This window comes from Amphibalanus amphitrite, unplaced genomic scaffold (genome assembly GCF_019059575.1).
Source record: "Amphibalanus amphitrite isolate SeventyFive unplaced genomic scaffold, NRLGWU_Aamphi_draft 000617F_arrow, whole genome shotgun sequence".
Lineage (NCBI taxonomy): Eukaryota > Metazoa > Arthropoda > Thecostraca > Balanomorpha > Balanidae > Amphibalanus > Amphibalanus amphitrite.
In genome coordinates this window covers 349402-376342 of record NW_024882111.1, presented here as the reverse complement: position 1 = coordinate 376342, position 26941 = coordinate 349402, and the positions used below count along the sequence as shown (strand labels likewise).

General features: G+C 50.5%; 2 protein-coding genes across 11 annotated transcripts; one reads left to right on the top strand and one right to left on the bottom strand.

The window, feature by feature from the left end:
• Nucleotides 1-35: 35 nt before the first annotated feature.
• LOC122363358 (cactin-like) lies at nucleotides 36-7108 on the bottom strand. 6 transcript variants are annotated; one of them, XM_043332537.1, is made up of 11 exons: nucleotides 6825-7108; nucleotides 4829-5209; nucleotides 4288-4693; nucleotides 3904-4078; nucleotides 3344-3595; nucleotides 2801-2977; nucleotides 2220-2373; nucleotides 1702-1909; nucleotides 1249-1403; nucleotides 788-932; nucleotides 36-517 (listed from the first exon to the last, which is right to left on the bottom strand). In XM_043332537.1, exons 2-11 carry the CDS (start codon nucleotides 5197-5199, stop codon nucleotides 329-331), a joined length of 2232 nt encoding a protein of 743 aa, XP_043188472.1. In that variant the 5' UTR covers nucleotides 5200-5209; nucleotides 6825-7108; the 3' UTR covers nucleotides 36-328. The 6 variants fall into 6 exon arrangements, with proteins under 6 accessions (XP_043188472.1, XP_043188475.1, XP_043188474.1 ...); XM_043332540.1 differs by having other exon boundaries at nucleotides 6725-7008; XM_043332539.1 differs by lacking the exon at nucleotides 6825-7108 and adding an exon at nucleotides 6617-6681.
• On the top strand, nucleotides 5653-26020 carry LOC122363359 (2-(3-amino-3-carboxypropyl)histidine synthase subunit 1-like). 5 transcript variants are annotated; one of them, XM_043332544.1, is made up of 10 exons: nucleotides 7055-7242; nucleotides 18739-18969; nucleotides 19413-19644; nucleotides 20836-20985; nucleotides 21254-21366; nucleotides 21785-21889; nucleotides 22270-22409; nucleotides 23861-24026; nucleotides 24829-24955; nucleotides 25614-26020. In XM_043332544.1, exons 3-10 carry the CDS (start codon nucleotides 19425-19427, stop codon nucleotides 25889-25891), a joined length of 1299 nt encoding a protein of 432 aa, XP_043188479.1. In that variant the 5' UTR covers nucleotides 7055-7242; nucleotides 18739-18969; nucleotides 19413-19424; the 3' UTR covers nucleotides 25892-26020. The 5 variants fall into 5 exon arrangements, with proteins under 5 accessions (XP_043188482.1, XP_043188481.1, XP_043188479.1 ...); XM_043332545.1 differs by having other exon boundaries at nucleotides 19376-19644; XM_043332547.1 differs by lacking the exons at nucleotides 7055-7242; nucleotides 18739-18969 and adding an exon at nucleotides 5653-5703.
• The last annotated feature ends 921 nt before the right edge of the window (nucleotides 26021-26941 follow it).

Genomic DNA, 26941 nt, shown 5'->3' with positions numbered 1-26941 from the left:
CCAACGATGACTGTCCGTTTCACGCCGACACGCTATTCATATTCATCGCATCATATTCAGTCAACAGTATGGACACCTGTACAATGAACGTTGCCACACTATACAAGCACGAAACAACGACCCACGCGTGGTATCGGCACTTCGCTTAGTACCGATGAACGCCAAACATGCATACAGTGATGCCGGTACCTACATGACAATAGAAAATCCAATCGAGAATCGGTACAGCCAGCGCTGACGAAAGTTCCAACCCTCCGAGGACCCGCCCTCCGCCAGTCGAGAACGACCGACTCCACAATTTCGCGCAGAGTCCCACAGACGTCTCTGCTCAGCGCCGGTAGCGGTAGCGCTTGAAGTGGAACCACAGCTGGAAGATGTTGTTGTGGAACTGGCAGCGGAAGCCGCGCCGGTACGAGTACTCCCACTCTCGACTGACGATCTTGAAGGCGATGTCCTCGTAGGGCGGCCCCACGTGGAAGCGTAGGATCGAAAAGTCCTTGTTGTCCGGACATACAGTCTGTAACAGGAGCAAAGCAAGGGAGTAATCACTCAGTCCTTTAGTGTCTAAGAGTACCGAAGCGTTCGCAACGGGAGATCAAGTACATGGCAACCCAAATACCGCTGGGAAGTGATTAGTGCAAGACATCCATTCGTAAAAAGAATGGATTGCATTAAAAAGAAGAACAGGCGAAAGCGAAAAGAATAAAGAAAAACAAATGATATTTCACTGTCACTGAAGAAAATACGAAACAGCGCGATTCAGTCAAAGAAGATTATGTCCACTAACCAGAGTGTATTCGGGCGTCTTGGTCTTGTCGATGAGGTCCGGGTAGAAGATGTTGAACTTGTAGCCCTGCACGATCTTAGGCGGCGGGTTGTCCATGTCGTAATGAGTCTGGTTGTACTTGTTCCACTCGAAGCCGGTATGTACCCTGCGAGAGTGATGAACGTCAGCTATTGTAACTTTGCATCGCATGATTTTGTAGCAACACCACCCAAATCGCAGATTCGCGACAATGGCAATGGTATGCTATTGAAGAAAGAAAAAACAGGCAACAAGTCAAATTGTTCAGCGCAAATATTACAGCTTTAAATGGGTGTTCATCACTGTACGTGTATAATGCGCCACCAATGAGCTTGATGTTGCATCCCCATTAAAAGCGGATGTATTATGACAGCCATAAATAGGGACGAGTTATGCACATTTCCGCCAGCGAGGCACATTCCCACCACGGCCGTTCCACGGACCTGTTGAAGTAGCGCGGCTTCCTGGGCCGGTACTTGTCCGACCACAGGTGAGTCTGCTGGCCCAGGTCCGTCTCCACAGAGAAGCGCGCCTCGTCCGAGCCCATGCCCTTCTTGGCCTCCTGCTGGAGGGCCTTCTCCTCGGCAGTGGCCGCCGACTGCCGGAGTGGAGACACAGGGGTTAGACAGACAGACACAGGCTTAGACAGGGAGCCGAGGGTTGGACGGAGGGAGATGGGTAAAAGGAGACAGAGGGGAACTGGTGTTGGGGAGCAGGACGTAGCAGCAGTATGTGTTGTTTCTAGTTACCCTTGCAGCCCCAAACGAGCCCGGCGTGTTCAGCTATCCATAGAGCAACCCTTCAGTTCCAACTCACCACCGTCTCAGCCCAAAGCCCCGACTGCCCTCCCCGTGCTCACTCCCTCTCCCGCCTTCCCAAAGCCCTCTGCCACTGACCTCCACCTCTTTGCCGTGGTTCTGGACCACGCCTCGCGCGTACTGCAGCCTCTGCTCGTCCTCGTTCGGGTCGGCCACCAGGGTGCCCGGCTCGAGCTGATCGGGCTGCAGCAGCGCCGGACTGTACCGGCCGCTGACGTACTCCCGTAGACACGCCGTCACGAGGTCGTCCTCGGCCTCCTCGATACCGCCAGAGACCGCCGACGGCCTGGGAGGGTCAGATGGGTCAGACAGATCACCTACAAGCCACCAGATTGCCATATTCAGTGCCTGCGATATTGCAGACACCATAAATGGTTTGAATGTCAGAACTAACAACCGTTCAATGTTTTAGACAACATTTGAACTCAAAAAATTGTTGGAAGAATATATCGGGTCATGAGAATACGACTTCCTAGTTGGTATAAACGACGAAGTTGCATTTCACAGATTAAGCGCTACACAAGAACAACCCCTACGTAAATCTTCGATGGGCCCCCGCTCGGCGGGCTTCCATGGATAGCTCGGTGGTCCCGTACCGTTTGAAGGCGTCGGCCACCTCCCCGTCGGAGCCGTCGGCGGCCGCGTCCCGATCAGCCGACTGTCCGACGCCCTGGGTCTCCTTCAGAAGGCGCAGCTTCTCCCGCAGGTGGGCCTGGTGCCGGTCCCGCAGCCGCGCACGCGCCAGGTGGGCTGAGGGACGGAGGGAGAGTGTCGAGCGTCACGGAGGGCGTCAGCTCACGGCTGGCTCACAGCTCAACGGGAGCCCACAACTCACGGAGGGTTCAGAGCTCATGGAAGGCTCACATGGAGGGCAAAGTTCGATACAAGAAAGACATACCGGGCGACAAAAATATATGTTCGAGAGAAAGCGTACCGTGCCGTACAGCGACGGCAGCGCGCGGCAAACACAGCCGAGCCTCACCGTCCACGTGGTCCTCTGGGGTCTGCGGGGTCATCTTGAGCGCAAATGTGTGCTGACCGGCCCCAACGCGCCGGGCCGGCCGCCGCCGGCCGGCTCGGCAGTTCGCGGCGAAACGACGACGACGGCGCGGCTGTGTGAACAGTAATTGCTACTGTACGTACCTTTGAGCTGTGTGAGCAGCGATTCCGGCCTCACCTTTGAGCTGTGTGAGCAGCGACTCCCAGTAGCCGACGTCCACTCCCTCCAAGGTGTTCTTCAGCTTGGTCTCGATCTGGGTCTGCAGCGCCGCCAGCTGCTCGGCCGTCTTACCGCGAAACACGTCCGTCACGTCGTGTACGACAGAGTCGTGGATACCGTCACGGCGGCCCACCGCTGTAACAGGGGTGTAACGTCATCAACCACAGAGTCGTGGATGCCGTCACGGCGGCCTACAGCTGTAACGTGACAGGGGTGTGACGTCAATACGTCTTTGCGTCACATAAATACACCCGATAAAGCTACAAAACAGATTTGATAGATAGAGACATCTTTCCATCAACGCCCAACATGCAGTTCAATGGGACCCATAAATTTCTTCAAACCAGCGAGCAATGTTCCAAGCAACTATATGATAATCTATCGGCTGCAAAATACGCAGCCTGTAAATTACTAAGTGGGCTACTTAATCCTTCTGAGTTTCACGAAGCTCCCACCACCTCACTATCTGACCCATCTCTGGGAGCCAGACGTGTCACCCACCTGCCTCCTGGCGAGCCTGCTGGTCCAGCTTCTTCAGCTTGAGCAGCTCGTCCTCGACGATGACGGTGACGTCGCTCCAGAAGTCCTTGTTCTCGCCGCGCTCCAGCTCGCCGTACACCCGGATGTCCTCCTGCAGATCCTCCAGGTCGGCGATCGACAGACCCACCAGGTAGGTGTACGGCTCGTGCACCTCCACGGCGTCCAGCTCCTCCGCCGGACTGATGTACTTGGCCAGAAGGTCGATCGGCTTCGCTGCAGCACGCAAAGAGAAGGTCCCGTAAGATTTCGTTGAAAACTACTGGATAAAACAGCACTCAACTGTGAAAGCGTTCCACCAGATCATTGATGTTATTCAGGCTGACATGACACAAGGACATTGCAACCCAACAAAACGTTACAGCTGCCCATGACAGTTGACACTCGCTCTAAAAATACACATCTTAGGATTCAAAACGCCCATTCCACGGTTACCTAACCTAAGACAACGCGGTCAACCTCGTCCCTCCTGCGAACACACCAAGTCTGTTCTACAAACTCAAGTCGTCCTTTTGCAAACCTACCTCGTCCCTCCTGGATGCGGATTTTGGAGCGCAGGCTGCACTGTCGCAGGTGGAACTGGTCCTCCTGTTTCTCCCACTCTCGGAACTGCTCCGCCTCCTGCTTGCTCTGCATGAGGGCCATCTCCTGCTCGCGCTCGGCCCGCTCTCGCTCTCGCTCCAGACGGCGAGCCTTCACCTGCGGGCGGACAGAGCCGGCGGAGGGTCAGCGCCGGGCGGGCACAGATCGAGTGGTTGAAATCACACTGATATAACGTAAGACGGCTTCGAGAAATTTCATGCTTGACTCAGCTGTGAGCGATTGATCACATGCCACAATCAATGATCCCGAACCTCATAGCATTGAATGTATTACCTTCTGAGAAGGTAACTTTCTCTGACCCTTACCTTTTCCAGCTCCCGTTTGTTCTCCTCCATCTTCTTCCTGTTCATCTTCTCGAGCTCGTCGTTGTCGACGTCGGCCAGCCCCTCCTTCTCCAGCTTCTTGCCCCACCTGAACGTCTCGAGCAGGTTGCTGTCGCCGAACGGGTTGTCCTCGTTGGTGTAGTGCAGGTACTCCTGGTCCCAGCCCATGCGCTCCTTGCGCCGCCTCTCCTTCTCGGCCCGCTTCTGCAGGCGCCGCTGCCGCTTCTGGGCCGGCGTCTCGGCCGCCTTCATCGCCTCCTTCTGGGCGCGCCGCTCGGCCTTTTTGCGCGCGCGCTCCTCCTCCAGGCGGGCGAGCAGAGCGCCAGGACTGGCCGACCGGCTGGACGCGGAGCTGGAGCTGCTGCTGCTGCTGCTGCTCGAGGAGGACCTGCCAGAGAGTGAGTGTTAGGGATTCGGTACCTTGCAGGACATCAAAGCACTAAATGTTGTAAGCATTCAAACAGGGCATGTTCAAACAAGGCTAAAAAAGGAAGCAAGCGTCGCATTTTGTTCACATGCCTACCTTTTTCTCGACTTCTTGCTCTTTTTCTCCTTCTTCCTGTCATGCCGTTTGGTTTTGTCTGGTAATGGCGAGCGCCGCCGGTCGGGCGAGCGGCCCCTGCCGCCACCCCGCGCCCGGCCCGCTCCCCTGTCGGCGCGCGAGCCGTCCCTGTCCCGAGACCGGCGCGCGGGAGAGTCTCGGCGGTGGCGGCGGGGACTGGTGGAGCCCGATCGTCGCGCCCGACGCCGGTCGTCCGAACGGCGCGCCGGACTGGTCGACGTCGAGCGGCGAGCACGTGACTTATGCTTGGAGCGGCTAGTGGCGGGCGAATGGGAGTCACGTGATCGCCCCCGCCGTCGGTGGGAAGACCTCGAGTCAGGAGAGCGACCCATGCCTGCTGAGCTGAAACAAAAGAATATTCTGTGAAAGCTGTTAAATATAGGAACAAAGAGGTTAAGGTGGATCCAAAAACCAAAAAACCATTTTATGAGCTTTAAATACCAAATTAGTGCCATGGAATCTAAAACTACTCAGCTTCAGCCTCATGAGTTTCAAATGTCAAAGTTGGAATTAAAGGGACCCTCCCACCTTAACATTAGTTTTGAGTTGAGATAGCCAAATTGGTGGCCATGGCCTGAAAATACCGGTTTGGGCACTCACAACATCGAAAAATGCTTTAATTCGGAGATATGGAATTTCAAACTTGCAGTTTTCGGATTCTAAGGGGCTAGCGCATTGGAATGCCCCCTTAGAATTTGTGACGTCAGCGGAGATCTAACGATTTTTTTAATCTTTTACTAAAACGTTTGGTAGCACGCGGTGGTATATGCTGCTTTGCGCGCAACAAATGCCGCACTTTCAAATAAAGTCGCCAGGAACAGCGGAGATCCCAAAAAGTAAGCAAAAGTAACAGTCTAATATCTTGAAAACCGGTGAATATTTTTCGATGAAATTTGGTAGATATTCGTTTTCACTCTTTCTGAACCGAGCGACATCACTTTCATGCCAATTCATTAACTTTTTTGAAGGTGGGAGGGTCCCTTTAAAGCCTTCCAAGTTTGTTGGTCTTTTGGGCCTTGGGGTAATACCAAATTTTCAACCTTGAAACCTAACACTATCAAAAACTTTACCCTGGGCCATGGGGTACCTAAGGAATTGAGGTTTGAATTTTGATTAACAGTTACTAGTGTCTCAGCAACCAGCAACCTTCATATTAAGTCTCCTGAGGGCTGTTCACGGGCCCTGTGTGCGGTCGGGACTGTACACAGGCTCCAAGCTCTGCCCACTGCGTCCCTGCGTCAGCCTTCCGTCACCGCACACAGCTACCGCTGTGGCCGGTCGGGACTGGCCACAGCAGACCGTCCACCACACGCAGCCGTGATGTCAGACCCGCCTACCCAATCCCATCCCCTACCCCCACGCCTGCTGCACACACCACACACACCACACTCAGCAGTTTGCGGTGCCCGTGAACACCCCTCTGCTTCATGACAATTGCTGTCTGGACTCCTTTCCTCATCACATATGCCATACCAAACTGGTCAAAATCCAGCCATTTCTTTGGGACCTCCACAGATCCAGGATGCTTGCTGCTTTGATTGAGGACAAAGCTTGGCACGAGCTTGTGAAAATTTATAGCAATACTCATCTGTTAATGTTTGTGTTAGGTAGCGATGCCTGTTCGTCAATTTATTTGGCATTGTGCACCACTGCAACTTGGTACCCCAAAAGAATATTCAACAAGCATAAGTGTCTATAATCATATCTAACAGTCTGTTCTGAAACTCAAATACTGTTATTTTTCCTTACACAGCCTTAGTTAACCTAGTCCAAACTTAAGTTCATTTGTTTACAACTAATTTGCCTAGTTTTGGTCTGGATTAAATTTTTTAACAAAATACAAGGTAAATGATTTACCTGCAACACCCGCAACTGCAACAAAAAAGCAGGAAATCCCACAAATTCAACAAACGTTCCGTTTGACTCAAATCGTTTGACTCAAACGACTCAAACTCACAAGTATAGGTATCTTGCTCACAAGTGGAAAGCGAGTTGCTGAAATTTTGTTCGATCTGAATGTCTGTAATAGCTGCTGAAGCAAGTTGCCAAGCAACAAGTGGGAAAAATGCGATTTTGATCGCAGTTGCTAGGCGATTTGCTAATTATCACACTGAAATTGTTTGAGCTGAACACTGACGACAATTGAGAATTGATTACTTGGCTTGTTGGATAAATCGAATAGCGTTCGCAGTTACGGGAGCGGAAGGACGTGTGATCGGAAAGCTCTTGATTGTGATCGGCGAGGCCGGGAAGAAGGAAGAGGACTTTTTAAGTCCAATTTGTTTTTGTTTATTCAATTCTTTTGGAGAAGCATCCATTTTTCTTTTTCTTCCATTTCGTTTTGATTAATTGTCGGGTGGAAGCTCGGCCACGTGGTGAGTCACAATCGCCTCAATGAGTGATTGGGATCCATTGCGGAAGTGTAGGCTGGTGTGTAAATGATGGGGACACCCAGAGCTACAAAGAGGTCTAGAGTAGATAACATGAGAGAGACCTTTTGGGGTGATGAGGACTCGGGGTTATACCTGAGTGTCACCCTGAAGTCAGGGAGTCCGATCAAGGGTAAAGGCTGGCCTTGGGTTCAGACTTGCATTAGGGGCATCTTAGGAGGACAAGACCGAGTATCAAAGGCGACATTTCAGAATGATGGGAGTCTGTTGCTGAAAACAAAAAATGAAAGGCAATCTGACAGACTGCTGAAAGCGACAATGTTCGGAAGTGAGGAGTGCAGTGTTCAGAAAGCAGAGAAACTTAACACGAGCAAAGGCACTATCTATGCCTTTGACCTGACTGAACTTACTGAACAGGAGGTAGTGGGATGGCTCCAGGAGTTTGGAGTGGTTGGAGCGAAACGGGTGACAAGGAGGGTGGGAACTCACAGGGAAAACACCCCTCTGCTCATCTTGACATTTGACAAGCCAACGTGCCCAACACAACTACATTTTGATTATGCATAGGCGTAGGAACGTTTTCGAAAGTGGGGGGGCCAGGGTCCCAGAGGTCCAAAACCTAACCTACCCCCAAAATCTGATTTCTCCTCGGATTTCGGCCACTTTGTTTTCGCAAACATGCTCAGAGGTAAAAAAAAATCGAGACAAAAAAAAAGAAAAAAAAAATGGTTGAAATTTCAGGGAGTCTCCCGTCCATAAACTCAAACTGATGGACGCGTTCCCCTGTCCTCCGCAGCCGTTGGCACCCATGCAAATTCCAGAGGCATCCAGCAACTTTTTCATTACGAGCAAGCGTGAAACGTGCAAAGCGAGTCTTTTCAATATACCTATAAAAATCAGCATGAACGGCCCAGCTAGGCTCAGCCAGGCCTATAACGTTTTTAAGAGGTTTTATATCAGCGACCACTGCAACTGGGCTGATTGACTATCACTTATCAGAGGCCGGTGTCAGGTGTGGGACTTTTAGACGGTCTGGGCCTTCAGAGGCCAGTTTAAACCTCCACGGCCCGGTCCTATAGGTTTTCTACATAAGCGCTTCGCCGTTTCGCCCCAGGTGGAGCTAGCGCGTCGCGGTAAAACGAGCGTGTGCGCCGTTACGAGACGCAGAGATTGATACCCGATTTTATGGTCCTAGGTCAACCGGTGACCTCTGACACCGTTCCGTGCTTCTATCCTCAGGATACTGAAATCCTTCTCCTCCACACCGCAACCCCCTCCGGGCTGGACAGGCAACTTTATCTCATGCGGGCTGCTCCCTTGGAGCGGCACCGCTGCTCCCGAGGGAGCGCACCCCGTAGCCGGGTGCAGTGAGTGCCTTGGGGCTGGGTGGCCTGTCCTCTGGACGGGCTCAGCCCCGGCGACTCACTAGGGTGCCTGCCCAGACCAATGTCTCCCCCTATATCCTATCATCCTTCCGGCTCTGAAATGGTCTCATTGGACCGAAAGGGCCTAACCCAACAAAACAAACAAAAACCGGTGACCTCTGAGGTCAGGTCAAGTGCCTCAAGGCACGGTTCCGTTTTTGGTGAATAACTTCGCAAAAAATGGCCGCAAAGCCGCGATTTTGCCAGCATCGTGTTCGCCTCTCTCAGGCGCGTCGAATGATATACTTTTTGTTTGGGTGAGGTAAACTTAGGGTGTTGACCTCGGGTCACGGTCAGGTCGGCGTCCCCAGGTCACGAAATTGGTCGAAGGAGGTCATGTCGCATATCATTCGATTCGGCAGGTCTCCTTGAGTCCATAGGTGGCTTTCCCGACTCGCTAGCTCAATTTGATCGGTACCTAGTTATTGACGAAAAACTAATAAGACCCTTATAACTTCATAAATGACGTCGCGCAAGGTCAACATTGCAAAAGTGACGCATCGAACCTTGCAAGGAGTGCATGAAATCACGATTCGGTGTGCTTGAGATAGTTGGAGATCGATCGTTCCCGGCGCCAGAAAAAGTTTTCAGTTTATCCCCATTGACTTATACCTAATGGTGAGGTCACGAAAATGACCTGACCTCATATGAACTTTAGGAAAAACCCGAGATATACACTATACAAGTTGAGAGACTCCTATTGGATACTAGGTCCTCCAAGGTTCATTTCCCTGTGAAATCTCCTCTGGCAGTGAGGGCGTTGCGAAGTTGCGACATCTGAAGACCGTGCAGAGGTTCACTTATGACCACATGGGTCAGTGACCTGATCTGACCCGAAAATGCGGTTGGTGTCAAAAGATCCCGTTTGATTCAAAGGTCAGGTATGCCAAGCTTCAGCTCTCTATCGCCGGCGTGTTCGGAGCTATCGCGAAAAAAAAACTATGGAGGGGCGGCACCCGCCCCCCCCCCCCCGGCCGGCGAGGGTTAAGGCCCTCAGAGACCAGTACAGGGCCTGCATAGGGCAGGATGAGACCTTAAGATGCCGACTTGGGCCATCAGAGGCTAATGTGGGTCCTTACAGGCCAGTATGGGCCCTCAGAGGTCAGTGTGGGACCCTAAAATGCCGGCATGGGCCGGTGTTGGACCCCAGAGGCCAGCAGAAGACCCTCAAAAACCAAGATGGGCCTCAGAGGCCAGCATCGGGTCTTCAGAATCCAGTGCAAGGCCCTCAGAGACTAATGCTTGTCCTTACAGGCCAGCATGGGCCCTTAGAGGTCAGTGTGGGGCCGTAACAGACCGGCATGGGCGGGACTTGGAACCTAGAGACCAGCGGAGGGCCCTCATAGGCCAAGGTGGGCCCTCAGAGGCCGATGCGGACCCTTGGAGACCGGCATCGGAACTCCGGAATCCAGTGCGGGGCCCTTAGAGGTCAATGTGGGACCCTAAAATACCGGCATGGGCCGGTGTTGGAACCCAGAGACCAGCAGAAGGCCCTCAAAAACCAAGATGGGCCTCAGAGGCCGGCATCAGGTCTTCAGAATCCCGTGCAAGGCCTCATAGGCTAATGTGGGTCCTTACAGGTCAGCATGGGCCCTCAGAGTTCAGTGTGGGGCCCTAAAAGACCGGCATGGGCCGGCGTTGGACCCCTCAGGCCAAGGTGGACCCTCAGAGGCCGATGCGGACCCTTAGAGGCCGGCATCGGGTCTTCAGAATTCAGTGCGGGGCCCTCAAAGGCACCTAAAGGCTAGTCTTGGGACCCCAGAGACAGAAATGAGGCCACCAGAGGCCGGTGTGAGGCCCTCAGACGCCGGCTGGACCCTTGAGGCCGGTTTAGGGGCCCTCAAATGAGGTCAATGTGGGTTCTCAGCGGTCAATGTGGTCGCTTGACCGCCACTGAAGGGCCCTCCGAGATCAGTGTAGGACCCTCAAAGACTGGTTTGGGAGCTGTTAATAGCTAGCGTGGGATTCTTGAGTCTCGTGACAATCGAATAAGGGCCCATACGCCCATGGGGGCCCATTGGTTGTTTGGGGGGGCCAAATGATATGATGGCCCCCTGATTAGCCTTTGGAGGGGGAAGGGCATGGCCCTGATCCCCTCTGCGACCGCCACTGCACTGAAAGTGGAAGGGGGAGGGGCAGAAACAGACATTGCTGGCCCCCAGCCTGTTTGAACCGAGGCTGAGGCACGGTCACCCTGGCCCCCAGCTAGAACGCCTTTGACGAACTATGCCGACCCCAAGCAGATAAGGTCAAGCGTTGGTCGTTTGTATACGCATTCTCCTGCACCGTGCTAGTATTGTCTTAGTATTGCCTATACCTTTTTAGTGCTCGCTGTCCAGGGGCGTCGCCGACGGGGGGGTCGGGGGGTCGTGACCCCCCCCACTCTTGAAAACTGGGGGTGTCGACCCCCCCCACTTTTTGCGATGCTGAGTATGCTTTTTTAGCTTTTATGTCAGTGAAGCAGGCGTCAGCAACACCAACAAATACATCAGACTCAAAATCGCTTCAAGAGCTCCCTAAAGCCAATTAGCCAATTACCTAAAGGTCAATTAGCTGTGGGCGGGGAACACCAGCACAACAATGTTTTTAAGTAGCCCCCATCCTAGTACCTTTTTATCCCTCAAAGGATTGGACGCGCCAAAACTGCCCCGAGCGTTCGTCTGATCGTTTTAAAAAAATGGTCGCAGTCGATTCGTCGGATCAGTACCTACTAACTACAAAACTACAAACTAGCCTCAGCCCCATGGCTACCGTCACAAACTAGCTGTACAGTGCACATGTAGGGGAAAGGGAGTCAGATGGAATTCCGTCTCGGGCTTTCGCAAAGAAGTCGCGCAAAAAGGAGCCGATTGCAACAAAACTTCCGGTGCGCTCGAGTTAATCACCTACTTAAAATAAATCGATATCCCTGATTCAAATAAAGATGACCTTAGTTCACTTTTTCATAACGTGCTTTTAATTGATAGGGTAGTTTTTGGAGCTGATTTTGAACTTAGCGCCCATCTGAACATTTAAGAAGTAGTTGTGTTGCTTATTCATATAACATGCTAGGAAGCAATCGGTGGTGGTCATCCACTATTAGGTACTGGTCGATCTGACCTGACCTGATCTACCCCAAATGCATGGAGTCATCATCTTCGTTCAAAACTAAGATAACATTCGTAATCAGAACCTCGAAAAACCATCACAACTTACATTCGTTAAGTTCTAGCAGGTCCCGAGTTTCTCTACTTATTGGCGATGACCTGAGTCCTGAGATGACCCGAAAACTTGTAAATGGGTATCATCGGCTTTCTCTCGTCACGGGCAGCATGCTCTTTTTTCCGCAAACCTGTAGATCGATCAGGGGTCGAAAGCATGCCTCAGCGTTAGTTAAGTATGCGTTATACGTTAGCGACTGGGAAACCAGCAATAGAAGGGCTACAGTGAAGCAGAAAACTATTCGATAGCTCTTTTAACGCTCTTTCGCTAGCTTCGCGTTAGATTTCATCTCAGGTCTATGTTTGGCCCATAAGAAGGCAAACAGCTAACTGGACAGATTCTGCCGAAACATCTGCTTTGCAATAACTTTCGAAACCGTGAATTCGTATGGTATGTACATATGTTGTCTTGTCACCACCGTCTTGATCTCTTTGAGACGCGTCACATGAGTTAAAATTTGACCATTCAGAATTAACGTTAAAACGACCTCAGGTCAACGTTATGTCCTGATCGATAAAGGACCTCCTGCTGCATATGAATGGATCCGTGTTGTTGAGCTGAACAGTGAACACCTTCCAGGTGCTGTCATCGCTCTACCGCGTCTTCGTCAAAAGTTGTAGAAAAAAATGCTGGTGGCCATCGATGGACATTTCCACTAATGACCTTTCGAGTCATCACTCGCCATAAGTTGCACCCTGTCCCTGGCAATGATGAGCTGATTTGTCATGGCTCCAAAGATATTTTGCGTTTCTGACGAACTTTTTCAAAGCAGGAGGCATTCGTGCTTTTTCTAATTTCTCAGGGTGAAGACTTCCATTTCGCGTCTAGCTAGACGCGTCTTAAGTCTTAGACGCGTCTAGCTGGACGGCGGCTGCATCTATCTGGCGACAGCTTACTTTAGACGCGTCTTGCTTGGAAGTCTCCGTCCAACAGTTAGACGCCAAGTTAGACGCCAACTTGGACGTCTGCTCAGTTAGATGCCAGTTGGACGCCAGTGGAAGTCTCCACCCATTTTCTAATGATGAGGTCACGTATTTGACCTGCCTTCAGATCATAGATGTAAATCCTCAGTTAGAATCATGAATTGCTGACACGTATAACCCCATACATTAGGTACCTATACAGTGTACCAAATTTCGAAGTTATGGGAGAAAAGCTACAAGAATGGCGAGAGGGGAAAGTTTTTATAGAGGTATACCGTATAACTGAACTTGACATGGCGACCTGACCTTAAGTGACCAGTGATAATTTTTACGCAAGTGATGTAGGTAGGTATACCTACCTAATAGGTTATACCAAATTTGGCGGCGCTGCGCGCCGATTTGTTACACACGCACACACACACATACGCACGCACAAAACTGGGAAGTGTGAAAAAAACACCCCTACCCATCGGGTGAAGACTAGAAACCCGACCCCCCCACTCAAAAATCCGTGGCGACGCCCCTGTCGCTGTCCCGCGCCTCGTATTCAACAAAATGCTGTCACCAGGACTCACAGTCTTGTCTCTGATATGGTTTCCTTCATTGAGTGAAGGAAATTGCGGTCAATAACGCTGTAGAAACAAAAAGGAATCCTCATTAAAGGGCAAGCTGAATAGTTGTCAAGTTACCGGGTGGTAGGTTAGGTACAGACAGACACTTAAGTCAGCAAAAAGTGGGGGGGCCAGTTAACATTGCTGGCCCCCCCACCTCCGAAAGTGGGGGGGCCATGGCCCCCCCGGCCCCCCCTGTTCCTACGCCTATGTGATTATGTGTCCTATGAGGTGCGGAGGTACATTCCTAACCCTCTGCTCTGCAATCAGTGTGGCAAATATGGTCATGTTCAGGCCAAGTGCAAAAGTGTTGCCTTATGTCTGAAGTGTGGGGGTGAGAAACATGAAGGGGACTGCTCCCCCAAATGCATTAACTGTACTTCTGATGACAGACATCCTTGTTACTCCCACGACTGCCCAGTCTGGAGAAAGGAAAAGGAGGTGTGTGAAATCAAAGTAACACAGGATATTTCATACGCTCATGCTCGGAGGGAGTATGAGAAAAAGCACCAAAGACCCACAACACCGGCATATTCCACTATACTTCAGACATCACCGACCACACAGCAACAGAACCACCTGGATACTTCTCTGAGGGAGCGGGTTGATGTACTGGAAACAAAGGTGGATAAGATGCTGTCCCTTCTCAACAAACTGGTGAGTCAGGCAGGGGTTAACACCTCTGATGAGACACTCCAGATCCCAAACCGAGAACCTGAACTGAGAGACTGTGTCCCAACCCCTGCACAACTACCACGTGAGGTGGGAGACAGCATGGCTGAGGACAATCCTACTCCAGGTAGTGGAAATGGGAGTTGTCAAAATGCCCAGGTCGATGTAGAGACTGACACCTCTGATGACATGGAGGATGGGGAAAGCCAAGAGATTGGCAAAAAGGGAGTACACTGGACCAAAGTGGACCGTCATAGTAGAGATAGGAATAGAGGTGGAGGAAAAGGCAAACATCCAACATCCCAAATGCATCCATCGTCTCAAGAAGAGACTAGAGGAAAACAGGAACCCCTCACTGAACAGAGGACGAAGAAACGAATGCCCAGTCTCACTAGGATGGGCACCCCACCCACTTAGTAGAAGGCCAGGCAGTAGAAAGGCTGTATATAGTGCAGAGCATCAACAAGTTTTTAGTGTTGAATTGTGTCTTGGTTGACAGTGCACATTGCACTGAATGTTGCATACATCACACAGATAGTGTGCACAATGCATATATGTTCCCATTGTGGAAGCTTTGGTTTGAAGTGGTATGTATTTATTTGATGATAAGTTACACCTTTAGTTTTTTCAATGGGTCTTAGCATCCTACAATGGAATGCACGAGGGCTCATTGGCAAATGGGCCGAGGCAAAACCCATGTTCATGCATGGTAACTTCAGCCTCATATGTATTCAAGAGACTCATTTCATGATGAATGACAGGTATACTTTCCGATTACCTGGATTTTCTGCGTATCATGAATACTCACGTCAAGGAGGACGGGGTGGAGGAGTGTCTATATATGTGTCTAACAACTTGTCACACTTCCAGGTACAGGTACACACTACATTACAGGCAGTGGTATGTTCGATAAGGGTCCAAAACAGACGAATTGCGATCTGTTCATTGTATCTTCCACCGAATGAGACCTTCTCTTTTACTGAGATGGACCAGTTGATCAAAGAGCTTCCTAAGCCCTTTGTCATTTGCACGGATGCCAACAGCAAACATATGATGTGGGGTAGCCAAATAAATGACACTCGAGGCAATATCTGGATGGATGTGATTAACTTGAATACCTTGTGCGTGTTGAACGATGGTCAACCAACTAGAATTGACGATTTTACAGGCCACGAGTCATTTATTGACTTAACTGTCACAACAAGCGACATTGCTCCCCTGATGGAATGGAATACTGACAAGGACCTCCATTCAAGTGACCATTTCCCCATACACATTAGAATGGGTTCTGATACAGGAACACCACCACCAAATGTTCCACCTTTATTTTCAGGTTGGAATATTAAGCGAGCAGATTGGACTGAGTTTCAGAGGCACTTTTCTTTTAAGTTTGATAGCAGAAATGGTGTTGAGAATTGTGACAACATGGTGGCAGCGATGCTGGAAACGGCCACCCAATTTATTCCCACCCGAAACTGTAACACTAGATACAAATGTCCATGGTGGAATGACCAATGCCGAAATGCCATTAGGGAGAGAAGGCGTGCTCAGAATCGAATGAGGAGAGACCCACACTCTGAGTTTCTGCGAATTGAATATCGTCGAGCCAAAGCAAAGGCTCATCGCACAATCCGTGAGGCAAAGGTAACTTCATGGAGGGAGCTCATATCGATGTTTAACCACCGAACACCAATGAATAAGCTATGGGAGACGCTTCGGAAATTTAACTACAAAGGTCGCATATCCCGACAATACCCGGTACTGTTTGAAAATGATGCAACAATCGATGATCCTCTTGAGGTGGCTAACACGTTTGGACGTTTCTTTGCTGGTCTGAGTGGACGTTCTATGTACTCTGATGTATTTTTACAACGAGAACGGACACTTGTTGATTCCATGCCGGACTTTGGGAGTGAGAACACAGAAGACTATAATAAAGAGTTTTCGTTCCGTGAACTGACTAATGCAATATCTAGATCAGGTTCTACTTCAGTTGGGCCGGATAAAGTGCACTATGAATTTTTCAAGCACATGGATGAAGGGCAATTGCGAGAACTGTTGGCACTTTTCAACTTTTTGTGGCTAAATAATGTTTTCCCACAAACATGGAAACATTCGTATGTTGTTCCTATATTGAAGCCGGGCAAGGACTGTAACAAAGTCAAATCATATCGACCTATTCAGTTAACTTCTGTTTTGTGCAAACTGATGGAAAGAATGATCGGGAAGAGACTGAGCTGGTATCTAGAGAGGTTTTGCCTGCTATCTAGGTTCCAGTGTGCCTTTCGGGAGAACAGGAGCACAATGGACCACTTGCTACGACTGGAGTCCCAGATTCGAGATGGATTCCTCCATCATAGCACTACAATTGGAATTTTTCTCGATTTAAAATCGGCATACAACATGGTGTCTCCTACTATGCTCATGCATCGTCTTTTTGATATGGGTTTTCGAGGACACTTGATGTGCTTTGTCCAATCGTACCTAAGTCGACGAACGTTTCAGGTTCGATGTGGTGTGCTATCGGACACATTCTCTCAAGAATACGGACTTGTGCAGGGTGGGGTGTTATCGCCAATGCTTTTTAACATTGCTATTAACTCGATGTTTAATGATATCCCTCGCGGTGTCTCCTATGCCATCTATGCTGATGATTGCACGATTTGGACACAGGGTAGACGCCTACCTGAACTGTTTCACACATGTCAACAGGCTCTGCACAAAGTTGGTGAATGGGCGCTTAACAATGGATTTTCATTCTCAGCAGAAAAATCCACAGCGGTCATGTTCAGACGTGGATTAAGACATGTTGACCTGGGGTCTTACCCCACCCTTGTGATCAACAATGCAACCATTCCTTTTGCTGAACAGGTTAGATACCTGGGAGTTTTGCTAGACAGCAAACTAAACCTTAGAGCGCATGTAGAGTATACGAAAGCGAGGGCACAGAAACGAATCGCTCTTCTCAAATGTGTATCAGGCAAATCCTTTGGCGCTGATCGAGTGATTCTCCTTCGAATGTATAAAGCTCTAATTCGTCCTATTCTCGATTATGCTGCAGTGCTACTAGATGGGCCGGGCAGTCGCATTATTGATTCACTTGAGTACGTACAGAACACAGCACTACGTATTGCGACTGGAGCACTGCGAACCAGCCCTGTACGATCATTGCAGGTTGAAACCAACGTGGTTCCTCTTAGCCTCAGGAGGCAAGACCTATCCCTAAGATATTATCTCAAGGTACAGGGAGACATTCGACATCCATGTCGCAAAGTGGTTGATATGGAGAGCAACCAACACGTGTATGAAGGATTATCGGAACATTATATGAGAAGGATCTCTGGATTTCCTTTTTCACATAGGTTGTCCACCATGTGCAGGGTACTTGGTCTCCGATTACCACGAAACACGGTGAACCCACGTGGACTAATACCCCCCTGGCTCTTACCTGACGTTACCACGATGATGTTACTCAATGGCACGAGACACATGACAGAAACGGACATACATTTAGCGTTCCAAGATGTGCTTGCACAATATCCAGGTTTCCGGAGATTCTACACTGACGGTTCTAAGATTGATGGATCGACTGGTTGCGCTTTTACAGTGAATAATGCTTTCTTTTCCCACAAACTGGAGCCATGGATGTCTGTGTTTACTGCGGAGTTGGTGGCCATACGCGAAGCGCTTCGTTACATTTCGGATCATCGGGTTGACAAAGCAATGATCTGCTCGGACTCGCAATCCGCGATACGTGCTATAGCGTCTCACAATCGAGAACATTGCATTGTCATAGAGATTTCTGAGATTCTTTACCAGCTCTCACGTGATCGACGCCAATGTATCTTTCTGTGGATACCAGGACACAGTGGTGTAGCAGGCAATGTAAGAGCCGATCATTGGGCCAGAATGTCTCACCAGAAACCGAATGTCACACATGTTAATGCAGGGTACAGAGAGTTTCTGCCCATGGTACGCAAGAGTACCAAAGATAAGTTCGCTGAGATATGGCACGATTACCGCCCGACGCTCCTTAAAGAGGTTAAGCCAAATGTCGGCCAATGGATGTCGAGTTCTCGCAGTAATCGTAGAGAAGAAATCATACTGACGAGGATGCGATTAGGCCACACTCTTCTTACTCACAGACACATTCTTGATCGCGAACCTCCACCGATATGTGACCGTTGCCGATGTGCACTTGACGTTCCGCACATCTTGCTGCATTGTCGGAAATTCTGTGCCGAAAGACGGAACCTGGAAATAGAATGTCTCATATCCAATGTCCAGATGAATGTAGGATCTCTACTGGGAAATGAATTTCCCTTGATCACTGATGCTGTGTTTGCATATCTTACTGAATGCGGTGTTGCTCAGAGATTGTGAGACGATGTGATAAGCACTGTGATTTTGTGATGTCCAACACTGCTGTGACTTATTGGTGAACTAATTAGAGTGCGTGTTATCGATGCTCTGTATTGATTGTGTCTGTAGTTTAGTTAGACAATAGTCAGTTTTCACTCCCAAGTAGTTGTTCTAGAATCTACCGTATCCAGACCACCTCTTTGGTCTATGTAGCCTAGCTGAAACCCTAGTAGTGTAACCAGGATGCCACAACTACGGCCGAAAACTAACCGTTTCTGCCTCCGGCAGAGACCTTCATGTCTACATCCTCCCAAAGCAAGTCCACACCACGGCTATACCTATCCTAAATCCGTAACCCTGCTTAGTCACCCTGCTTAGTTCCCTTTACTCATTAAGAAGAAAAGAAGAAGAAAGACTGCCATCAAAAGAAGTTGGACGCAAGAGCCAAGCTGCTACGCGCCCTAACCCACAACAACAACAACAACAACAACTTGTTGGATAAATCGCAGGCTTTTATAGGTATTTATTTACGCTGTGTAAAATACTTTTTAGTGGGTCTTGCATATTCTATTCGCTTCTTTCTTCCTGTTTGAGATAAATAAAGTTGCTGTTTTTGTCAAGATCGTATGGTTAACTACAGAATATGCAATTTGTAGTTGTGGTAAAAACCACGTGGTATTTAATACACTGATAAAGATATGATATTTGTGCTAAACATTCAAAAATGGAAAAGTCAAAGTGTTTTTCCACCTTCTCACTGCTGGATCCAGACTTACTTGTGGCTTTATTGGTTTATAATAGCCTTGGATTTATCCATTAGCATTTCAATTTCATTGACATTGATATTAATTGATGTTTCCCGAGTTACGACCCAAGTCAAATATAACTCATGTCAATGCATACTCATTGGTATGTCCATTTGTAGATACATTTTATATGAATACTTGCATGTTTGGCTGAAGCTGTCCTCAGAAATGGCAGAAGGTGCTGTGGTGGTGAGTGCTCAGAAGAACAGGAAGGTCATTACTGGAGGCATCCGAACAGCCAATAAAATACCAGAGAGCATTCTGAATGATGCAGAGCTGAATGATGCAATCAAAGTCCTGCCTCAAAACTATAATTTTGAAATCCATAAAACAGTATGGAAGATCAAGCAGCTGGATGCGAAATGTGTGGCTCTGCAATTTCCAGAGGGTAAGCTTATCAGTCAAACTTACTTATTTGCACAAACTTGTTTCTGTGATGGTGATGTCAAAATCTACTGTTCCATCAATGGTAGGTAATTTCCTTTCTTAGGAGATGAATATCACATTATGCAAGATTGAACTTGATGCACATTCTCACTGAAAGACCTGTTAATATTATTTATTTCCATGGCTCATCTACCTGTCTGTCAGTGTTCTTTGACTGACTGGCAGGTCTGTAGGTGTTCTCTCCTCTCTCTCTCTCTCTCTCTCTCTCTCTCTCTCTCTCTCTCTCTCTCTCTCTCTCTCTCTCTCTCTCTCTCTCTCTCTCTCTCTCTCTCTCTCCTCTCTCCTCTCTCTCTCTCTCCTCTCTCTCTCTCTCTCTCTCTCTCTCTCTCTCTCTCTCTCTCTCCCCCTCTCCCTCTCCCTCTCCCTCTCCCTCTCCCTCTCCCTCTCCCTCTCCCTCTCCCTCTCCCTCTCCCTCTCCCTCTCCCTCTCCCTCTCCCTCTCCCTCTCCCTCTCCCTCTCCCTCTCCCTCTCCCTCTCCCTCTCCCTCTCCCTCTCCCTCTCCCTCTCCCTCTCCCTCTCCCTCTCCCTCTCCCTCTCCCTCTCCCTCTCCCTCTCCCTCCCTCCCTCCCTCCCTCTGGCTTCTCTCTCTCTCTCTCTCTCTCTCTCTCTCTCTCTCTCTCTCTCTCTCTCTCTCTCTCTCTCTCTCTCTCTCTCTCTCTCTCTCTCTCTCTCTCTCTCTCTCTCTCTCTCTCTCTCTCTCCTTCTCTCTCTCTCTCTCTCTCTCTCTCTCTCTCTCTCTCTCTCTCTCTCTCTCTCTCTCTCTCTCTCTCTCTCTCTCTCTCTCACACACTCTCACTCTGTCCCTCTCCCACTCCCCCCTCTGACAGACCTGCTGTGTAATTCTCCCACCTGTTGGTGCTCTGGCTGGTGTTGGTGTTCTCTGACTGACTGACTGACTAACTGAAAAGGCTGTTGGTGTTTTCTGACAGGCCTATAAGTGTTCACTCTTGTTGAGAGACCTGTTGGTATTCTCTGACATACAGAACTGTTGGTGTTCTAACTGATTGATGCTCTCTGATCTGACGCAGAGGCCTGCTGGTGTTCTGCAAGACCCATTGGTGTTCTGGCCGGCCTTTTGTTGTTCTCTGATCTGACGCACAGGCCTGCTGGTGTTCTCTGATCTGATGTACAGGCCTGCTGGTGTTCTCTCTGACGATCGCCGACATTCTGGAGCGGTTCACTGGCGCCGAGACGCTGGTCATGGGTGACGTCACGTACGGGGCGTGCTGCGTGGACGACTTCAGCGCCCGGGCGCTGGGAGCCGACCTGATGGTCCACTACGGTGGGTGCAGTGCTGATGGATGGGCTGTGAGGTCCGTGAGGTCAAAGAAGCTTATGACATGAGACCTGCGGTCTGCCTCGGGAAGTCGTTTGTGACATTTCCATTGTTCATATATCCGGCCCGAAAATGTTCCGCCCATGCTAACCAGTGGTGTGCAAAGTAAGCCCGTGATACGTAGCAGCACGAACACAAATTTGGCTAGATTTTTAATGTGTAGCACAAGAATGTGAGTTTTCACCTCGGTTTTGACAAAATGTCTCGTTTTCAGGACATAGCTGTTTGATTCCGGTCGACCAAACATCAATCAAGATGTTGTACGTTTTCGTCGACATCAAGATCGATGCCGTTCATTTCATTGAGACGCTGAAATACAATTTCAAGGTATTTTTATCCTGGCTTTCCATTCTCGCACAGTGTCAGTCATTGTTCCCGACGCAACTGCTCGGTTCTATTTCGGTTTCGGTTTGATTGAATATTGAAGTTCGGTATCGTCCCGGTCCGGCATTATGATCATTATGCGCCCACAGCTATACCTGTGTTTGTGGTGAACGGGCTATGGCGCTATATTTGTCTTCAAATATCTGCTAGGTTCTACTGTGATGCATCTTATGATTCCCCGGTTGTCGTCGTCTGACCCATCGTTTCCGGCTGTATGTCAGGCCGATAGCCGCCTAAGCTGACTCGTTATTCCCCGGCGTATGAGCACCAATGTCTTCTGACCTGATTCGTCTTACTTTTCTCACTTTATGTCGCGCCGATCGCCGTCTGACCTGACTCTTTGTTCCCGGCTGTGTGACAGGCCGACCGCCGTCTGGCTCTGGTCAGCACCGTTCAGTTTGTGGCCACCCTGCAGTCGGTGGCTGCCGAGCTGCGGACGGACGGCTACCAGGTCACCGTGCCGCAGGTCAGTGAGCGAGGGGTCGGGTCACCGTGCTGCAGGTCAGTGAGCGAGGGGACAGGTCACCAAAGTCACATTACCACTGTCAGGTCCCGAGCCTAGGATGTCACATACAGGGCGAGCTGAATCGTCCTGATGCAAGTTGTTTTTGGACGTTCCCAGTCCCACCACTGCTTACTGTCCGTACTTAGCTGCTAGGGATGCACGGTATATCACTATATGAAGATGGGTACATAACTTCATTTTCGGCGAGTCATGATATTCCAGAGTGCTGCTAACAGTAGAATTGCCAACCTGAGCAGCTATTCATGTATTTACGATGCATGGTATAGTGTATACACTGGTCGCTGGTCGGTATCACACCGTGTACCGCGGTGCGCCCTCAGATCCGCCCACTCTCGCCCGGAGAGATCCTGGGCTGCACTTCTCCGCGGCTGCAGGAGATCGACGACCTCGTCTACCTCGGTGACGGCAGGTTCCACCTGGAGAGCGCCATGATCGCCAACCCCAGCGTCACATTCTACAGGTCAGTCATCATTATACAGCACTTTAATTTACCGGTCAGCCAATACTGATCCTCGTCATCGTGCGCTATTGATATTTAGTCCACCGCCTCTGTCGGGTGATTTAGCGGAGCAAATATAATTTGGTGGAAGTTTGAAGTTTACTTCACAAACAATGCATATTTTTGTGAGGCTAGTAACCGGATTGATTAAGAATATGAGAACTCAACAGCAGCTCAAAATAAAAATGTTTTTTTATTCATTGAACATTTTAATGTATTTTTGGAAAGATCTGTCAAATGACTAGCTTGGTGTTGAATCCTTCAGCGTTCTGCACTCAACGCCTCTCTCTCCCCACCTGTGCCCGTTTCTAGGTACGACCCGTGCAGCAATGTGTTTGCCCCTCTCCCTACCCGTCACTACCTCCCTAGTCCCTACCCGTGCCCGTTTCCAGGTACGACCCGTACAGCAAGGTGTTCGTCCCTCTCCCTACCCGTCAATACCTCCCCGCCCGTCCCCGTTTCCAGGTACGACCTGTACAGCAATGTGTTCGCCCCTCTCCCTGTCCGTCAATACCTCCCCGCCCGCCCCCGTTTCCAGGTACGACCCGTACAGCAAGGCGTTCGTCCCTCTCCCTACCCGTCAATACCTCCCCGCCCGTCCCCGTTTCCAGGTACGACCCGTACAGCAAGGTGTTCGTCCCTCTCCCTACCCATCACTACCTCCCTACCCGTGCCCGTTTTCAGGTACGACCCGTACAGCAAGGTGTTCGTCCCTCTCCCTACCCATCACTACCTCCCTACCCGTGCCCGTTTTCAGGTACGACCCGTACAGCAAGGTGTTCGTCCCTCTCCCTACCCATCACTACCTCCCTACCCGCCCCGTTTTCAGGTACGACCCGTACAGCAAGGTGTTCGTCCCTCTCCCTACCCGTCAATACCTCCCCACCCGTCCCCGTTTCCAGGTACGACCCGTACAGCAAGGTGTTCGTCCCTCTCCCTACCCATCACTACCTCCCTACCCGTGCCCGTTTCCAGGTACGACCCGTACAGCAAGGTGTTCGTCCCTCTCCCTACCCGTCAATACCTCCCTACCCGCCCCCGTTTCCAGGTACGACCCGTACAGCAAGGTGTTCGTCCCTCTCCCTACCCGTCACTACCTCCCTACCCGTCCCCGTTTCCAGGTACGACCCGTACAGCAAGGTGTTCGTCCCTCTCCCTACCCATCACTACCTCCCTACCCGCCCCGTTTTCAGGTACGACCCGTACAGCAAGGTGTTCGTCCCTCTCCCTACCCGTCAATACCTCCCCACCCGTCCCCGTTTCCAGGTACGACCCGTACAGCAAGGTGTTCGTCCCTCTCCCTACCCGTCACTACCTCCCTACCCGTCCCCGTTTCCAGGTACGACCCGTACAGCAAGGTGTTCGTCCCTCTCCCTACCCATCACTACCTCCCTACCCGTGCCCGTTTCCAGGTACGACCCGTACAGCAAGGTGTTCAGCCAAGAGTACTACGACCAGCCGCGCATGGTGGCGGCCAGGGAGGCGGCGGTGACACGCGCCGGCTCGGCGGCCACCTTTGGCGTCATTCTGGGCACGCTGGGCCGACAGGGCAGTCCGCGCGTGATGCAGCACCTGCAGGTGGGCGGCGGGAGGGGGAGGGCCGAGGGGAGGGAGGGGAGGGACGTGGCCTCGAGACAGGGCACTTCCTCGAGGACCAATTGAGGAAGTGTCGGCCACACGCTCTGACGGTGCAAGGATTAGGATTGCTGGATGTTATCCAGCAATGTCCGTGTTAGACGGTATTTATTTGCTCAGATGATTATAGCGTAGTGAGCAGGTGTTGATGTGTCAGGTGAAGCTAGTATTCGTTTCCTGATGCGAAGAACGTTGGGGTCTGTATGTTGCCAGTGCTGTTTGATCAATGATCATGCATGGGTGATGTAAATATGTGCAGATGGTGTATTGTTTGGTTGGCCGTGAGACATACCTCTAGTCTTTGTGCTGTGGACATTGAACATCTTGCAAGTTGCTTCGCTGTGGTTCTGCACTGCCATGAGATGCATAAGAGTCGCACTTGTATTAGTTTGATCGCAAATGAAGATCAACGTTATATTTTAATTTACTTGAATGCTTTCATATCTTCTTGATCATTGCATAGCATATTTATGTCTCCATGGTCTGCAATTGATCACTCTACATTTCGAGATGGCCGGCATTGTCTCTACTGCGTCCGTGTATATCACCGTATGACTGCCTGGTCCGTGTATCTACGTTATATTTTGTGACGTATAATACGTTGTGACGTGAACCCATCTCTCCAAAAACACCGCTTTGTCTTCGTTTACCTAATTTCTTTTGTACGATCGTCTAACGTCTGTATGTCGCTCCCGTAGGACCTTCTAACGTGTAACGTCTGTCTGCCTGCCTTCCGTTCTTACAGGACCGTCTGAAGGAGCGCGGCGCCCGCCAGGTGACCGTTCTCCTCTCGGAGGTGTTTCCCGACAAGCTGCGACTGATGCCGCAGGTGGACGCCTGGATGCAGACGTCCTGTCCGCGCCTCTCCATAGGTGGGTCCGCTGGCTGGGGTGCAGTCCTAAGGGACATGCGTTGGACGGGGACGCTACGAAACGTGGATCGTACTGATGTTGTCGAGTCAGAACATTGTTTTATCAGAAGTAGCCATTAGAACGTGCTTTTCGCTGATAATGGGCTTATTTTGCGTGTCTATAATTATCAAAAGCATGCGTTCGCTGTTGTTTGGTTTCCATGACTAGAAATGTTATATCTAGCCCCTTGGGCCTTCCGGTCCGTGTGTGAAGGACCCGCTGTGTTCCCCTGTGACCCTCTGTGTTCCCCTGTGACTCTCTGTGTTCCCCTGTGACCCTCTGTGTTCCCCTGTGACTCTCTGTGTTCCCCTGTGACCCTCTGTGTTCCCCTGTAACCCTCTGTGTTCCCCTGTGACCCTCTGTGTTCCCCTGTGACCCTCTGTGTTCCCCTGTGACCCTCTGTGTTCCCCTGTGACCCTCTGTGTTCCCCTGTGACCCTCTGTGTTCCCATGTGACCCTCTGTGTTCCCCTGTGACCCTCTGTGTTCCCCTGTGACCCGCTGTGTTCCCCTGTGACCCTCTGTGTTCCCCTGTGACCCTCTGTGTTCCCCTGTGACCCTCTGTGTTCCCCTGTGACCCTCTGTGTTCCCCTGTGACCCTCTGTCCCACTCTGCCGACAGACTGGGGCACGGCGTTCGACCGGCCGCTGCTGACTCCCTACGAGGCTAGCGTGGTCCTAAACCAGGTGGCCTGGCGCGGCCTGCAGTACCCCATGGACTTTTACGCGGCCGACAGCCTGGGCCCGTGGACGCCCAACCACCGTCCGCCGCGGCCGGGCGGGACGGCAGAGAGACGGGCCCGGCACCGGCCGGCGGCCCCGGCTGTCACCGACACCGCCCCCGCGCCGGCCGGCTGCACCAACTGCGGCTCGTGTGAGTGTAAAAAGGACGGCCGGTGAGCGCGGAGAAACGGAATGGTGATAGGTGATCAGCTCAGCGGGTATATTGTTGCTGAAAAGGAGCGCTGAAAGTATTTATATTTGTATTTTTGCAGTGCTTTATACTGAAATACAAGACAATAGACTTTATTCCCTTTTTGCTTAGTTTCCAGCTTACTCAAATTATCGTGGGAAGTCGACGTTATCTTGCGATCACCTCGATCATTGCGACTATCTATCTGTTCAAAGTCGTAATTAATCATAGCTGCAGTACCCATCTCATATTTTGTCTTTCTCGTAACTACAGCTTACGCAATACAAAAACATTGGTTCTAGCCTGCAAGGTGCCCAGCCGCGGTCAGGCATATCTTATGACATCGCGTCATTAAAGCACCGGGAATTGTTGACAATGTGTATTCCATACCACACTGCCCGCACACACCTCCAGGTTACGACACTGATTTTCCTGCAGTACCTACACCGCCCGATTAGCTGATGTGTGCTCGAATTACACAATCGAGACAGTCTGCCGCCGCTACCGCCGTACTTGTTATACACACCGGGCGATATTCGGTTCCACCACAGTGTGTAACTTTCTCCGAAACACCCGTACATACATATACCGGCGCCCAAAGAGTCGAATAAGGCCGATCTGTGTATTGTACACCGTACAGCAGAACGATAGTCGAGGCGGCACGGTCACAAAACGCGGAGCGATTTGAACTGTTGGTCGTCACACACGTCATACACATACACGAGTCCAGCACCCCAGCGGGCGTGCTGACACAAAGAGACGGCTCAAAAGATACCAAATCTTTGGTAAGGTTCTATCTACCACAGAGCTACCACGAAGCCGCAAAGGTTGAGCCCCTACTCTACTTAAACTAAAACTGTCGGCGTCGTCCTCCTCATTGTCATCAGTATAATATCGCAGCCATTTGTCTGTGCGTCTGTTTATTGTGTTGCGTCTGTCCCTCAGTAACCATATGCCTCCTCAAACGTAGTTGAAAGGCTGTCAGGCGCATTGTAAATGTCACATTCATAACGTCTAGTGCATCTAGCTACACACCT

What these genes read in the sequence shown, in the direction of transcription:
- LOC122363358 (XM_043332537.1), bottom strand. Translation starts at nt 5,199, where the DNA reads ATGGGTCGCTCTCCTGACTCGAGGTCTTCCCACCGACGGCGGGGGCGA. An exon ending in CCGCATCCAGGAGGGACGAG is followed by an intron (nt 3,596 to 3,903) that starts GTAGGTTTGCAA and finishes TGCGTGCTGCAG; the next exon opens with CGAAGCCGATCGACCTTCTG. An exon ending in ACCACGGCAAAGAGGTGGAG is followed by an intron (nt 1,404 to 1,701) that starts GTCAGTGGCAGA and finishes CCACTCCGGCAG; the next exon opens with TCGGCGGCCACTGCCGAGGA.
- LOC122363359 (XM_043332548.1), top strand. An exon ending in CGACCTGATGGTCCACTACG is followed by an intron (nt 20,986 to 21,253) that starts GTGGGTGCAGTG and finishes TCTCGTTTTCAG; the next exon opens with GACATAGCTGTTTGATTCCG. An exon ending in CCCAGCGTCACATTCTACAG is followed by an intron (nt 22,410 to 23,860) that starts GTCAGTCATCAT and finishes GCCCGTTTCCAG; the next exon opens with GTACGACCCGTACAGCAAGG.